General features: G+C 36.7%; 1 protein-coding gene across 4 annotated transcripts in view; it reads right to left on the reverse strand.

Moving 5' to 3' along the window:
- Nucleotides 1-369: 369 nt before the first annotated feature.
- The window catches only part of sv (paired box protein shaven), a 140352-nt gene continuing 124439 nt past the window's right edge, over nucleotides 370-16282 (reverse strand). For 2 of the 4 annotated variants that reach the window (XM_036372848.2, XM_036372843.2), the window contains one exon: nucleotides 6279-7081. In XM_036372848.2, the coding sequence (XP_036228741.1) occupies nucleotides 6315-7081 (767 nt within the window). In that variant the 3' untranslated portion in view covers nucleotides 6279-6314. Of the gene's footprint in view, nucleotides 4155-6278; nucleotides 7082-16282 lie in introns of those variants that run through there. The other 2 variants (XM_036372859.2, XM_036372867.2) reach the window with 2 other exon arrangements.

Consider the following 16282-nt stretch of genomic DNA (forward strand, 5'->3'; position numbering starts at 1 on the left):
GACGAGTTGAAATCCGGGTGACTGTCTGTCCGTCCGTCCGTCTGTCCGTCCGTCTGTCCGTCTGTCCGTCCGTCCGTGCAAGCTCTAACTTGAGTAAAAATTGAGATATCTTTATGAAACTTGGTAGACATGTTTCATGGTACCGTGAGACGGTTGGTATTGCAGATGGGCGTAATCGGACCACTGCCACGCCCACAAAACGCCATTAATCAAAAACAAATAACTTGCCATAACTAAGCTACGCAATAAGATACAAGACTGTTATTTGGTACACAGGATCACATTAGGGAGGGGCATCTGCAGTTAAAAATTTTTTTTAAAAAGTGGGCGTGGTCCCGCCTCTAATAGGTTTAATGTGCATATCTCCTAAACCGCTAATGCTATAATAACAAAATTCACTGGAAGCAAATGTTTTTAGCACTTCTATTGACGGTGTGAAAATAGTTGAAATCGGGTGGCAACTCCGCCCACTCCCCATATAACGGTACTGTTAAAAACTACTAAAAGCGCGATAAATCAAGCACTAAACACGCCAGAGACATTAAATTTTATCTCTGAGATGGTATAAGATGACTTTATAGGAACCGCGTTCAAAATTAGACAGTGGGCGTGGCACAGCCCACTTTTAGGTGAAAACCCATATCTTGAGATCTGCTTAACCGATTTCAACCAAATTCGGTGTTCTTTTCATGTTTCTATGTCATAGTGTGAAAATGGGCGAAATCGGACTACAACCACGCCTACTTTCCATATAACACCATTTTAAATTCCATCTGATTATTTCACTTTCCACTATGCAAATCAGGCAACAATGACTGTATCGGGATAAAACTTTGCGTGAATAATGCGATTAAAGTATGCCACCTTGTGGCCAAAAATTGTCTAAATCGAACCAAAACTGTTTAAGCCCCTAAGTACTAAATATGTGGACCCCAGTGCCTATAGTTGACCTTCTACCGAAAATATCAGCCAATCCACAAAGAAATCTCAAACGAGTATACTATTTGACTTTGCGAGAGTATAAAATGTTCGGTTACATCCGAACTTAGCCCTTCCTTACTTGTTCTTGTTGACTTTTTCCTCAGTGAGTCGATTAGGTTGTTTTTAATATAAATATTTCGGACATGAAGCAGAATATAGTAATGATCCTTGGATATTGCTAGAACTTAAAATATTCGGTTACACTCGAATTTAGCTCTTTATTACTTGTTTCTTATTATATATTTCATGTTCTGGAGTATCAATTTATTACATATCCTGTATAAGTTATTAACTCCGGTTTTGTCAAATCGATAATATCTTTGGCAAAAAGTGTCTTAGCAAAATGTTGCTGTATGAAATGAATAGTTCAATAGAGTAAATTATATGCAGGGATAGAATTCGGTGGGTTGTGGGATAACGGTGAAATAGACTCTTTTAAAAGTCATTCTTAGATAGTCCTCTACTATTAGCTACGTTTAGGTTAGTCGCATACACGTTCAAGTAGTTCCATTACATCATGCTTTTTTTAAAAAAAAAATAAAATTCCTGCGAAATAAAAACAGGAGTTGTTGTGGAATTAAATGTTCTCAAAAAAGTTTGGCGTATAAAAAGCCATTTTCCTTCGTGCTTGTTAATTTGAGAAAACTTGTACGCGAGGGGGCGACGAGGAAAGGCACTAAGATGGGCGTTCGCTGCTACCTAGTTCGGCATTCCTTTTCATTGTAAATTCTTTGATTGGTTGCAATTGTATCCAACTTCTGAAAAAGGTTTACAATATATTCATAAATATGAGTTTTGTCATATATTTTTTGTATGGAATATGCAAATATGTATATATATAACGGAAATATTTTGAAAATAAGGATAGAAATACGCACCGCGTAAATGAAGCGTACACGATTTCGAGAATATGTTATGAAGGGAATAGCAGATAGTTGCCCGATCCGAAATGGCCATGTGAACTGACTAGGCAAAATCAAAACAGAAGTTGCCGATAATGAGCATAAAAGGTTTTTACGTGTGACCTCAGACTCTCAGTTGAGTCGAACCGATGTCATTAGAACGAGGTAATTTAATTTTGTGTTTGTTCGTTTGTACACTTGAGATGTAATTGAACTATATTGAATAATTTTAGGGGATATAATTGAACTGAGGTCGAGATAATTGAAATAAAAAATTGATTTAAGTCGTTAACCAATCACGAAAAACTTAACGGGCACTTGTACTAATAGAAAACAGGTATAATGTATTTATGTAAATGTAATTTGTAATTATGTAGAAGCTAGATTTCGTACACATAGCACGATTCAATACCAACAATTACTTTTCTAAATTGACAAAATGACAAACTGTTATACAAGTATTAAGGGGTTACATGGGTTTCGTCGGGTAAAAAACGGCCTATTTTCAATATTTTTTTTGATATAAAAAATTATTTATTTAATTCAAATCTTCTTCTGTCTTAAATATACACATTTAAAGAATAATTTTTCATTTCCGGTGACCTCTCGAAGAAAAGGTGCGTCCGCGTTGTCAGCATAACTCCTGACAGGATCATTTATGTGTTTTAGTTAAGACCATAAACTCGTACTTGAGCGAAGGAAAAACAAAAAAGTTCTAATTGGAATTTTGGCAGACCTTTTTCCAAAAAAAACCCATGTAACCCCTTAATTCGCTGTTGAATTTCCCTATTTTATATATATATAATATATTTAAATTCCTGAATACTCGAGAGTATTTTTCTCATTTTACGTCAGTGGTCGACAAAGAGAAACAGAGATAATATATCTTCATATGTATGTAAAGCAACTCCTAAAGAACTCTGTTCTTTTTTATTATCTCTAAATTATCTAAACAATAGCATTAATGGTCATATATTTTATCGCGCAGGGTATATTTGCCTCATCGCAGTTCCGTGCGTTGCAGATTTGTGCTGCGTAAATAACGATGATATAGTGTAATGATACGAAGTGTGCTAGGCACAATTATACTATGAAATGTCGAACTCATTCTTATATTAACTTATATTAAAAACGTGTTTGGTATTTGTACAAAAGTTTACAATTGACTTTTTAAGCAAACTCGGTAATGACATCCTACGTATTTAGAGTAGTAGATAATTTTTGTAGAATTAAGTAACACTACTTCAAGGACTCTGTCTACTGATGAAATTATCTATAGGTGTTAAATACATTTACCTCATGAAGTAGTTTAAGTATATGTATGCATATGAAAATACCTCCTTTTTTAACGGGCCTCCTTTTTTATACACAGTAGAGTTAGCAGCTGCCGTACATATGGATTAGTAAGGGAGCTTTTAGGTTATTTGGCGGAACTTCTACTCGTACGCTTTGAAAGATACTATCCTTATTTGACATTGCCGAAGGTAATATTAGATTTTAGGTCTTCTTAATATATTTGCGGGGATGCAAAAATACAACAGGATACATTTAAGTTCGTGATTGTAATTTAAATGTTCCTTCTATAATCTTAAATATAAGTTAAAGTTAGTATTATTGCTACAATTATTATTTTCGATTATATGTGTGGTGTTTTAGTTTCCATTTTTTACATTTCTTAAGTTACTATACCAAAAATATGTCTGATGTTTCCGATTTCGTGCAGGCACTTCCAGTCGGCGATGCAGCAGATGCCAAAGAGTTAGCACGGGTGGCTGCCAAAGGCGATCGCATATCTTGATTTAATGCGCCTGTTGTTTGACTTTGACTCCCATCATAGTAGTAAGAAGAATCTTTTGGGAGAGAAAGAGGTGGTGAATAGAAAAAAAGTTTTAATTGTACATAAATTTATTATATATTTAAAGATTCAAAACGTAGAAATCTATTATATTTTTTTAGCATTTTCTTCCACAGTTTGATACTAACATCAGATGGCATTTTTTTAGCTTTTCATATTCACCTTGAGCAAAATCTTATTAATGTTCATAGGACTAACAGTTCTTTGAAATAGTGGGCAATTATTACGGTATAAATTTAAATATTTGATGTTAGACAAAGTTTAACTATTTCAAACATGAAATAGTTTAAATTTGTTGAACTTACTTAGGAGACCAGTGCCTGCTGTATATCCATAAGACCCATACGCTGATCCATACTGAGAATATGCCGGATTATAGGTGTAGTCTGTGGTAGGCACAACGGACCCGCAAGCTGCTATAAGGAAAAAGAATATACTGGTGAAGAAAAATATTAATTCCGTTCCACTTTCTCATATTTAAATCCAACTTCTCCCGTTGACCGCAGTACACAAATTAAATGTTCTAAGTGAAAATTTTATTATGTTAACGATTACAATCAAATCGTTGTGTGCAAAATCATGGTGGACTACATATACTTAGCTAAGTAAACGTTTGCAGTGTAGTTAATATTTTACTTAAATATTTTATTTGTTCAAAATTGTATAAAAGTCAGTAATTTTAATTATAGTTCTCTTGTGCCTTAATTTCGATAAGTTTTAGTCTGACTTTATTATTGTTTTATAATTGTTGCAAAAAAGTTTAGGTATTTTTATTTTTAGGTTTAATAACTTTCATAACAGCCAGACGAAACTTCTATTAAATAATGGCCACATTTTTTAAATTAGAAGATAAATTAGCGGAAGTCTGAACTTTGGTTAATTAAAAGTGATGTTTCGATATTTTGTATTTATTTAACTATGTACAAGGTGCGTTCCAAAGTAAACAGGACTTTAAAAAAAAAAGACAGAAAAAATGGTTTTATCGGCAAAATCATTTATTTTATTCAAAATAGTCTCCTTCTGCTTTAATACAGCTTTTTCACGGTCCAAAAACATGTCGAACGAGTGTTTTAGCTCGTTGCCCGGTATGGCCGCCAGTATGCCGGTGCAAGCCTTTTGAATGGGCTCCACGTCTGCATAACGCTTTCCTTTCATCGGCAAATTCATTTTTCCGAAAAGGTAGAAGTCGCACGGTGCCATATCAGGTGAATACGGGGAGTGGTTGATTGTTAAAATGTGATTTTTGGTCAAATAATCGGCCACAAGCGTCGATCGATGAGACGGCGCATTATCGTGCAACAAACGCCAACTTCTATCTTCGCGATATTGGGGCCGAACTCGTCGAATACGGCGCACCAAACGCTTCAAAACTCCAAAGTAGAATACCGCATTAACGTTTTGGCCGGGTGGAACAAATTCTTTGTGGACAATACCCTTGGAATCATAAAAACAAATCAGCATTGTCTTCACTTTTGACTTCTCCAGGCGCGATTTTTTGGGTTTCGGCTCATTTCTCATTTATGTCCTCACGACCACGTTGAAACCACTCGTGCACTCTGCTACGGGATAGGCAATCATCGCCATAAATTTAATGTTGGCTCTTTGTTCGAAGCTCATTCTCGCACGGATGACAAAAACATACTGACACTTAAAACGCAATAACTTCACTTCTAATAGATGAAATGTCACGAAATTTTACTGGAAGTCGATAAAGGATAGCAGATTCTAACGCACTAGTCGACAGATATAGATGGCGCCACTAGAGTTTACTTTTTTACTGTTTACTTTGGAACGCACCTTGTTATTTCTTAATTTGAAATTACTAATAAGCTCCTGATTTGAGTTAATTATTAACATCACAGTGGCTAGCATATTATTAAAATACAGATACAAGTTTTCAATTAAAATCTCAACCAGCCTAGAAAGATTATGTTAACATAGTATTCAGTCACAGAGATTAAATATTAATGCCAGGCAGGGTGGGATTGCAGTAAATTACTTGGTTTTGGAAACCAATACATAATAATGTGCCTATGATATAATATATAAGTAATCAAATAGATAAATTAAATAATAGAAGTAATCGTAGTATAAATTTTTAACCTTGTTGTAAAGTGTACTCCAAAATGTTTTAAGATAAAATATATGCTAATTTCATTAAATACAAAGTGCATTTGCACTTTTGTACAAGACTATTTTTGTACTTGACCTTGCACAATAGTAAACATTCTATTCGTTTATGAAAAAACTTTAAAATATAATTAAATTTTCTTGAACGTATATGTATACTATATCATTACTTTAGCAAACACATCCTATTAGCCATTTTTGAAAAAAGCCCATCGTTTACTTGTTAATACTTGTATGTAGGTAGTTTAGTTAGCTTAATATTATATTTCATTCAAGTTCGCTGAACTTGGCACCGATTTCGTTACGATAGATTAGTGTAATTTGGTAGAAAAAAATTTGATTACCTACATATATCAAGTATTTATTTTGTTTATAAATTGTTGTTTAGTACATAAATGTGCACTTTAATAATTATAGAGTGTCTTAAAAGTAATGGGAGGTAATCGTTAGAAGTGCATATTGTAATGTCGACGAAATATATTGGTGACTAATATGTTCGATATTGCGTATTGATTTCTATCGTAAATTGAGTACAAATTACTGAACGTATGGCACATTTTCTTATATACAGGTGCATATTGACTCAACTTAGTGAAGGACTTGCCTGCCGAATAATGGTTAAAACTTGGCAAAATCGTGGAATATTCCGCAGGGTTATCATTTATGGAATCACGGCTTGTGGTATCTCTTATTTGGGTACTTGGCTGAAGCAGTATAAGAGGTGAATTTATTGCACTGGATTGTAAAATCTGCTGTTGAATGTACTGGCGATGATGTTCACAACCTTGTTCATTCGTATTTGAATGCGAATCAGGAGACCTAGTAACATTAGCGCTTATATCATTTCTATTGTGTTTTTCAAGAACATTTACTAAATGCTTTTGTTGTTGAGCATTAGACGATACAGCCATTGTTGATACTTGTGTCATGATATTGCTGAGATCGCCATTTTTGGCACTTTCACCTCTGTTTAATAATGATGTGGTTATGGTCGTTCTATTTTCCATTGAATGAATTGTACTACCATCATGTGCTCCATCGTCATTGTTCATAGCAGTATTTCCAGTTAAAATTGCAATAGGTAGTATTCCAGATGGTAATGCTACATTACCACTGGAATGAGAACCAATTAGTGGTGATTCACTGTTCATTGAGCCCACCGTATTATCTACATGTGCTATTGTTCCATAGTGCCCATTTTCTATGGCTATTGCTATGAGAATAGTATAAGAATGATACAAATAAAATAAATAAGAAATGAAAGTAGATTTAACAAATAAAACAAACAAAGTGCTCACAGATATTGCCGTGTAACTCTTCTCATAAATATCCGTATTATGCTTACTTTATTGAAAAAATATTCATAAGCACTTTTGAAAAATAAAAATTATAATGTCTTTATCTTATGTATTATTTCTAAGTGCTGCTGTGTGTATGCAACTATTGTTGTAAAAGTCAAACTTTTTATCTAGCGGCTTAAATTTTCTAATCCAGTTGCCTCATGTTGCATTACAGTTTTTAATATTTACATACATATGTATGCATATGTAAATACAGCTGTCTTCGATTCGCCAAGCGTTGGTTCGAATCGAAAAAGCTATACTCGATGTTCAAATAAACGGGTACCACTTGCGGTCCAATCCTGCGTTAACATGTCTTATGACGCATGCGTTGTAATCCTATCTTTGATGGAGCAATTCTTCTTTCTGCGCCGAAAAACGTTTTAGTAAAACCTTAGTTTTTTCCTATGAACAATTATAGTTTATTTAGCCTTAAGTTTTTAAAATTAAAACAAAAAATCTGTGTACTTTTAATTTTCATTTGAGCGATTCATGGTAAAACTAAGTATGTGTGAACTATATGAATAATAAAACTTGTTTGCATTGAAGATAGCGGTTATACCATTTCAATGAAGCATAGTAAAACCTTAGTTTTTTCCTATGAACAATTATAATTTATTTAGCCTTAAGTTTTTAAAAATTAAAACAAAAAATCTGTGTACTTTTAATTTTGAGAATAATTTGTCATTTGAGCGATTCACAATGGTAAAACTAAGTATGTATGAACTTTATGAATAATGAAACTTGTTTGTATTGAAGATAGCGGTTTTACCATTTCAATGAGGTATATTCTCTCGTACAACTTTAACTCGATAACCTTTTTGTTGCTTTTACACGTAATTTTTTTGACAAGAGAGGTGCGCGCAAAGAAATGGCGAATCGAAGGCAGCTCACATTTGTCTGTACGCATCACCATATGCGCAATCACAAGCACACAAACTTGCACGAATGACTGACAAACTTTATACAATTGTATGTAAATTATACAAATAAACATCATAAGAACAACAACAACATCCAAAAGCCGAAAAATTTAGAACGTAATATAATGGGAGTGGTAGGTACTTATTAATGGTTTGAACTATGCTTGGGTTCGAGTCCTGGTCAACAAAGGTTTGTTTTTTCGCATATTTAATTTATATATTTACTTTTCTGGCTTAGTTGATCGTAACCATGAATATTGATGATTTTATGATTTTTGTTAGGATGCCAATCGTTTGAATATATTTGCTTTGTTGCTCAGCGCTTGCGCTAAAGAATGGAAATGTTTTTGTAATTTTTTTACTATGAATATAATTTTTGTTGCCAGCATGTCATTTTTTCTGAAGTTAAGTCGAAATAAAAAATGTGAGAGATGTAAGTATGTATTTAAACTATTTGTCAACTTGATAATAACAGAAAACTTGTAATTGCATCAATTTATATTCAAGTAAATCCAAAAATATTGTAGAAAATATCATAGATTTTTGGCGGTTTTCATCTACCATCTGAACTGGTCATTTCAATACAGATTTTAAAAAAGGGGAACCTGCCATTAAGTTTATAATACCCAGAAAGAAACATCGGATACCATGCATGTCAAGTATATATTATATTATATATTATATAATATGTGGGTAACATACAAACTTAAAGATTAAAGATGATTCTTTAGAAATCTTTTTGACGAGAGCTCTTCACGGAATTTGGCACAGATTATTGTTTAAGGCAACGGTACAATACAATGAATGCAACCGAAGTTAACGATTTTTCTTAATTTTAAATGTCTAGTCGCAAATTTGGGGCGTTTTCCAGCAATCGCTTGCAAAAGTTTGATGAGTTGTTCTCGAAAGCGTTCCCCATAAAACGCTTCCAAACTAAAATCAGCACTTTTATGTTAAATACTGCTAGTCACTTTTGGCACATTTGCTGATCTAGAGCATGTGCACCATAAACATCCACCAAAAACCGATGACTTTCGGCCGAAAACTATAATGAAGAAGAACTATCCACAAAAACACACAAAGTTCGACATGTTTGAGTGAAAAAAATTATTGTATAATAAAAACGTGTTTTCGCACTTTTTTCATGACATCCCAATTTTTCTTCAAGTTACCGCTGGTACGGAAATAAATTCGACTTGTCATCCTGATCATTTTTTTATATGCTTACATAACTCTATACACAGTTTGTCAATTAATTCTTCTCACTATAAGCGAATGTATCTTAAGTTTATTTAGGGCACAAAATTTTCGAAAGCCAGTTTATTAATTTTTTGCAAAATTCAAACATATTTTTTTATGATTCTATGCAGGGAACACATTTTCCCATCTAGTTACAGTCAGTTAGGATAGGAAATTTAAGGTCAGCCTACTGAGTTCTCTCTTCTAAAGTTTTCATGTGCGATACTTACGTTCTGCGAAGTAACTTCATCAATAAAATAAATTTTCAACTATATTTAAAGAAAAACTACAGGTTCGCCTCCGCGCGGTGTATCCCGGTGTATCAAGGATGCCTCCGTCTCGTTAAAACCATGGTAGGTCTCGAAGTACGTTTCCCTTCCGTCATCGTTAAGTTGGTGTGGTAAGTGTAAGTTGAGATGACTCCTTCTTTGCGCTGGTGGGCTCTGAACGCATTGCCTCATAAGGGCGTGCGTCAACCTTGCCTTGGCCTTGTAACTGAGATAACCTTGAGATCATATACGGCGACTACCTTTCCGGGAGGTGGAAGAAAGCAGATCGTAACCGACCTTGGTTTAAGTGGACGATCTCTCGGGACACCATCACCTAGGGAGACGAAAGCGTCCCCCGAATGAGTCCTCACGCTTTAGCCGCATTCTTGCAAAAAATCGTATTTCACTGGGGTATTTGAGAAAGGCGGATAGTGGTTGGACCGTGAGCAGCGAGGAGTCGTTGAAGCTACTCCTGGATGCATTGAGAAAGCTTCGAGAGGGCTGTCCAGCCTTCTTGCACTTTTTGGATGAACGTCATCATATCGGCGCAACTGCAGCGTAGGTCAAGGTGTCATGCAGCTGGCTGGCCCCCATATACGCGAATTGTTTTAGATTAAGTCATGTTCCGAAAGCCTGGAGACTAGTTAAGGTTACTATACTGAAGGCCAGGAAGAGTTTTCACGTCGGTGGAAAGAATTTCAGGCCTATTCTCGTTTCTTTTGAAAACGTTGGAGAGACTCATTGATCTGTACATCAGGAGCAGGATATCGGGGGTTAAACTGCTAACTGCTCAGAATGCCTATATCAAAATCAGATCCGTCGACACTGATTTGCATGATGTAGCGTTATGGCTGGAGGAAGCCCTTATGCACAAGGAATTTGCTGTAGGCACCTTTATCGATATCGAGGAGCCCTTCAACAATGTGCAGCCGGTGGCAGTGGCTAAAGTGCCTAAAAAAGTTTGAGGTGGAATCGAACCTCAAGCACCTTATAGATATATTTTATTTTTTCGACAGAACGATCGTAGCGAAGTGGAGTAATGCAAAGACATGCCGAAAGGTTATTATTACCCCGCAGGATGGGTTACTTTCCACACTGGTTTGTATCTTGCTCGTCAACGAACTACCTAAAAAAACTTGAACAACGCGGCTGCCAGGTAATAGCCTACGCCGACGACGTTATTCTGATAGGTAAGGGAAAACTTTTAAACACCGTCTACGTGCTAACCGAAGGGTACTTCAACGTGGTATCCAACTGGGCGCGTAAAAGCGGCTTAGCAGTTAACACAGTTTATTGCCTAAGAGGTATAAGCTCCCAAACGTGCCTCCCCCTCCTTAGGGTATTCGCTTCTTCGGCCTGCCGATAAGGTGAAATACTTAGTGCTTATTCTACTACCTACTATTGTAGCTACCGGACTACTGTAGTGTTTTTCAGGCAGAAGTGGCTGTTATCAAGGCAGACATACTGTTGCGAAGTGCAGCCTCTTTCAGGGAGGTGGGCATTCACTCCGACAGCAGAACGGCAATTCTTGCGCTGACCTCGCTAAATGTGCATTTTAAAGCTAGTGAAGGAGTGTCTGTCCTCACTGGAAATAGTATCAAGCTACATCATCATCAGACTGTTATGGGTATCTGGTCACAGCGGAATCGCTGGCAACTGCAAAGCCGATGAGCCAGCCAGAGGGAGCACGCTTACCCCGTTCGGAATGGGACCGAATTGGATCTCCATTGGCGTCTTGCAATCTATCACTGAAAAAATGGATTGGAGCAAAGTTCATCTTGCCGTATTCGTAGGAGTTTTTACTGGACGGTAGTTGTCAAAGTTGTATGGAGGACGGTGAGGTGAAAACGTCTATACAATTTCTCCTCAATCGTCCAGTTTTTGCAAGACTGAGGCTGAAACATCTCAGTAGTCTTACTTTCGGCGAACCGGTGGACATAGTCGAAACTGATATTGGCTGTCTTAATAAATTTATGATAGGCTCAAACCGAATTAAACTGTCCAAGTGAGATCTCCCTTATGATCGACCTCTTAACCTAACCTAAGCTATTATACAGAAAGTCTAGGCGCGAAGACACCATGAAATATCGGTAGTCGTGATGAAGTTGAAAGTGTTGTGGAATAAGGAGTATGTCACATTTATTTACAGTAACAATACATGCAACTTGCTCCTCAAAATGCATAGTTTATGTAAAATTATTAACGCAACAAAATCATGAAAAACTACAATATATGCTGAGTAAAGGGAAGATTGTAATCGAAAACTCTGATGTGATTGCCCTAGCTTCGACAATCGCAAAGAAGCTAAGGAAGTCATTGACCAAACAGTAATAATAGTAGCGATATTTCAGTCCACATACGAAAAATATTACACCATGAAAAGCGTAACCGGGGACGCTAAGTATCATCATGGACTCTGTGTCTCATAGCCAATGTAAAGACAGCAACAAGACGAGTTGCGAATAGGTTTTGAAGTTCTCACAGCATGTACCAACAAATTAGAAAAATAGTATGTAAGCGAACCGACGAATGTAGCAAAGTTGTTATTGTAAACGGTACAATGGCCTGACTAAACTACAGTAGAATGATATGATATGCCAAACTAAACGCATCACCTGATAATGGTGATTCTTGTATAAGTAAAACTTTTATTACATCGTCTCAAACTTTTTTGTCTGCGTTTGCATGTGGTGCAATACGCCACTTGTCACTAACAACATGTGCGCGCACTGGTCTATACATATGTACACACATATGTATGTGCGTATGACATTGCCGAACAAATAATGCATACACAAACCTACGTACACATATACGTATACATGTAAATACGTCACCCGCAAAAATTACAAACGTTGTTGTACAAAAACAACAATCATCAGCCAAATAGCGCAATCCCAAATTTATAGTAAATCATTTTCATTCATGAACGCAGGCGTACTCTTAACAAGCGAAGTTGACTCATTCATAAAAGTAAACGTCATACACATCTTCCCGAGCATGCGTTTGCCCACAAGCGTTTTTTCGCGACGATGGCAAAAGCTAAAAATCATAAATTGAACAACTTTCTGATGTTCCTTCTGGAAGCGTCAAAAGTGTCAACCCGGCAAACACAGAAAAAAGTGGCAAAAATGGCAACATAGCTCTTGTCGATTTAAAATATTTTACAATTCTAAAATATTTTTACATGGCAAAATTCTGCGCCGATATACATACACATACGCATGCTCATACATAAACATAAATACATATTTACGATGGTTTATTGGCAAAGCTTTTAGAGCGACAAGGAAGCGGTGACAATCGGCGATCGTTCCTTTGTTGTTTTCGACACGGCTCGGATTTTCTACCAACAACACAATGTTGTGATGCTTTGTCGTCGCGTCAGTCCTTCGACACATTGATTCTTTGACATGAAAGCAAAAAACGTGAGATTTCGCATGAAGCAATTAGTGTACATATTTACATACATACATATGTTGCAGGTAGACAGATATACCAACAGTATGCGTTCTTTCATATTTGTTTAGATGCACACATAATTATATAAGTACATATATTTATATATACAAGTATATGAGCATATGTGCGACCGCTTGGTCTTTTTAGATGTTATCAAAGCTTTTAATGACCAAAACAAATAAATATATTATATGTATGTATATACTTGTGTACTATATATATATATGTGCTATATACTTATGTCCTGTGTTACCAAATATACATATAGCTATAACTAGCATCTATAAATTATATGCAGAGTCGTTTGCGCATTGTAAATAAACGAATCTGTAAGCGTACATTTCTTAACATTGTAATTAGCATTATTTTTCTCATTTAACAGTGAAAATACCCAATTTTGCTATTTTTAGTTTTAGTTACCATAAAATATTGGTTACATTTATAAACTTTGAAACTCATGATGAAGATGGAATTGATAATAGATATAAAATATTGTTTTCAGTTTTTAAAGTGAAACTTTTTAATATGTGTATATAATCTAAATAATTTGTAAAGTATTATGTAGTATGTCGTACTCTAAGACACAGAGTTCAATAAAAATATTAGTTGGAGACCTAGTCTACTTTTATCATTTCCGATTATCATTCCAATTTTCCACGTATAAAATTATGATTGATGGAGCGATTTTTAGTTAAATGTCTATAATGTAAAAAAAAGTTTCACTTTTACCGTGGTTTCATAAAACCACATAAGCCTTTTCGTTCTTGTGTACTTCACAATAGTCTGACCCAAACAACGGTAGAAATGTCGAAGCTAAAGTGTGCTACCTGATAATGATGATGCGAGATTGTACCTGGAGAATGGTGCTGCCAAATGGTACAGTATAAATCCATCAAATTTATTAAACTTATTATTAATCGTTAATATTCCTTTCCGGCGGAACCTTCTGGGCTCAGAACTTCTTGATTTGGATCAATAAGACGGCAAATCATTTGCACTGGTCGTTGGCAGTGGTGTTTTACAAAAAGTACTTTAGGTGAACGTTTATCAATGTTATATTTAACAGTAACTATTTGTACCAAACCGTCACTCTCCGGGTGAACTTCCGTAATACGTCCAATGCGCCAATGCGTAGGATGTATGTTCTCGTTTAGAATCAGTACTACATCTCCTTCCTGTAGATTCTGACGTCGACTTTCCAACTTACGGCGCGCCTGAAAGCTGGATAAATATTCATGGTTCCAACGTGTTCGAATATTTTTTGTATTTGTTGAGAATATAAAAGACGATTTATTGGAATATCGACAACAGGCGGTTCTGGTCCCGAATTGAGCGGTCGACCAATAAGAAAGTCGCCAAATGTGAGAGCGTAACTACCACTCGGATCATAGTGAACAGGAACGAGAGGCCTGGAATTCGAACAGGCTTCAGTCCTAACTAGAAGTGTACTCAGTTGATTTGGCGACCAATTGTGCGCTAGATATGTTTTTTTGCTGAACGTACAGCTGCCTCCCATAGTCATCCATGATGGGGTGCGGAGTGGTGAATTTCCATTGCGTTTCGAAAGATGCTATATACTGAGTTGCGTATATATTTCTCCAACTTTGTAGGTCTTGATTCATAACCCGACAAGCACCTACAAATTGCGTTCCATTGTCGCTATAAAGAACCGAACATATGCCGCGTCGGCTTATGAAGCGATCAAACACATCGATAAACGCCTGAGTAGACAAATTTTCTGGAAGTTCGATATGTACGGCCTTTGTAGCCTTACAAATAAAAATCGCACCATTAGTTTCAGTCATTGTAGTGGATCGCTTTCCTCCATTATGAACGTTGCATAACGCGGGATTTCAGAAGTGACTACATCTGTTGCTGATGCGTTATTCAGGAGTCCCGACGTGCATGCAGAGTCCAAAATCGCGTGCGCAAGTACTGCAGCATTTTCTGTAAGCTTGTAAGCATCAGCTATGAGAAGTTTTGATAAAAAAAAAATAAGAGGGAATGACTGGATGTTTTTGCTCGTACGGTAATTCCGAGTTTGTCAACCGACCTCCTACGAGGAGTATGCCTTCTTCATCCAAAATCGGGTTCAATGGAAGCAGTTTATTGGACGAGTCGATGCTGGAACGAGATTTGAGTGCTTTAATTTCAGAATGATACATATTACCTAGACTTTGACGAATAAGCGTGATCAGTGTCCACTCTTTCTCTTCAGCAGTAATCAACTCGTTTGATCTCTGACTCCTGAGTGCCGGCATGATACGACGAATTCGCGCAGTTGTATTAACTAAGGCATTCAAACGGCTAAACCTTGCTACCAAAGGTATTCGCTCTATTCGAAAGGATGTCATCACGGTCGGCTTTCTCCGATCAAAATTTGGTTATCTTCAGTTGTGAGACTTGGTAACGGTGATACTGATTCATTAACCGCGTGAATGAGAGGAGGCCCCTACCCCCAAAGTTCGTTCCCCTTCATAGCGACCGGTGTAATTCCGCGGCTCGCGCATTCGGCGGGTTTGTATTCTGATCTAATGTGTAGCCAAGCGTTTATATATATTAGATAAAGTAAAAAGTTCGTTCGCTTTTTTTATTGATTTTTCAAAAGATGATAACTTTGTGTACATTTGTCCGAGCAAGTTTAAGAACAAAACGGTCAAATATGCGCCGTTTTGTTCGTAAACTTGTTGTCAACGAGATGCCAACCTCATTATACCCCTCTCGTAGAAGGCTGCGTCCCTATTCGCAAAAAACTCGGAGAGCTAATTTTCACAGGCCTCTCTTGAGGCCAACTTCTCACCATTAAGCGCGTTCGCCATGGACAGGAAAATATGGTAATCACTTGGTGCCAGGTCCGGACTATAAGGTGGGTGCATTAGGACCTCCCATCCGAGCTACAGGAGCTTCTGGCGCGTCACCAAAGACGTGTGTGGCCTGGCATTGGTCTGATGGAACACAATTCGGCCGCTGATGATCATAGATGGCCTCTTCTGGATGAGTGCTGCCTTCAAGCGGTCTAGTTGTTGGCAGTAGAGGGCTCAATTGAGCGTTTGGCCATAGGGGAGCAGCTCGTAGTAGATGATTTCTTGCCAATCCCACCAAACACGCAGCAAAACCTTCCTGGCCGTCAATCCAGTCTTGGCCACCGTCTGGGCCGCTTCCCCGAGCTTGAACCACGACC

This window comes from Bactrocera oleae, chromosome X (assembly GCF_042242935.1).
Source record: "Bactrocera oleae isolate idBacOlea1 chromosome X, idBacOlea1, whole genome shotgun sequence".
NCBI lineage: Eukaryota > Metazoa > Arthropoda > Insecta > Diptera > Tephritidae > Bactrocera > Bactrocera oleae.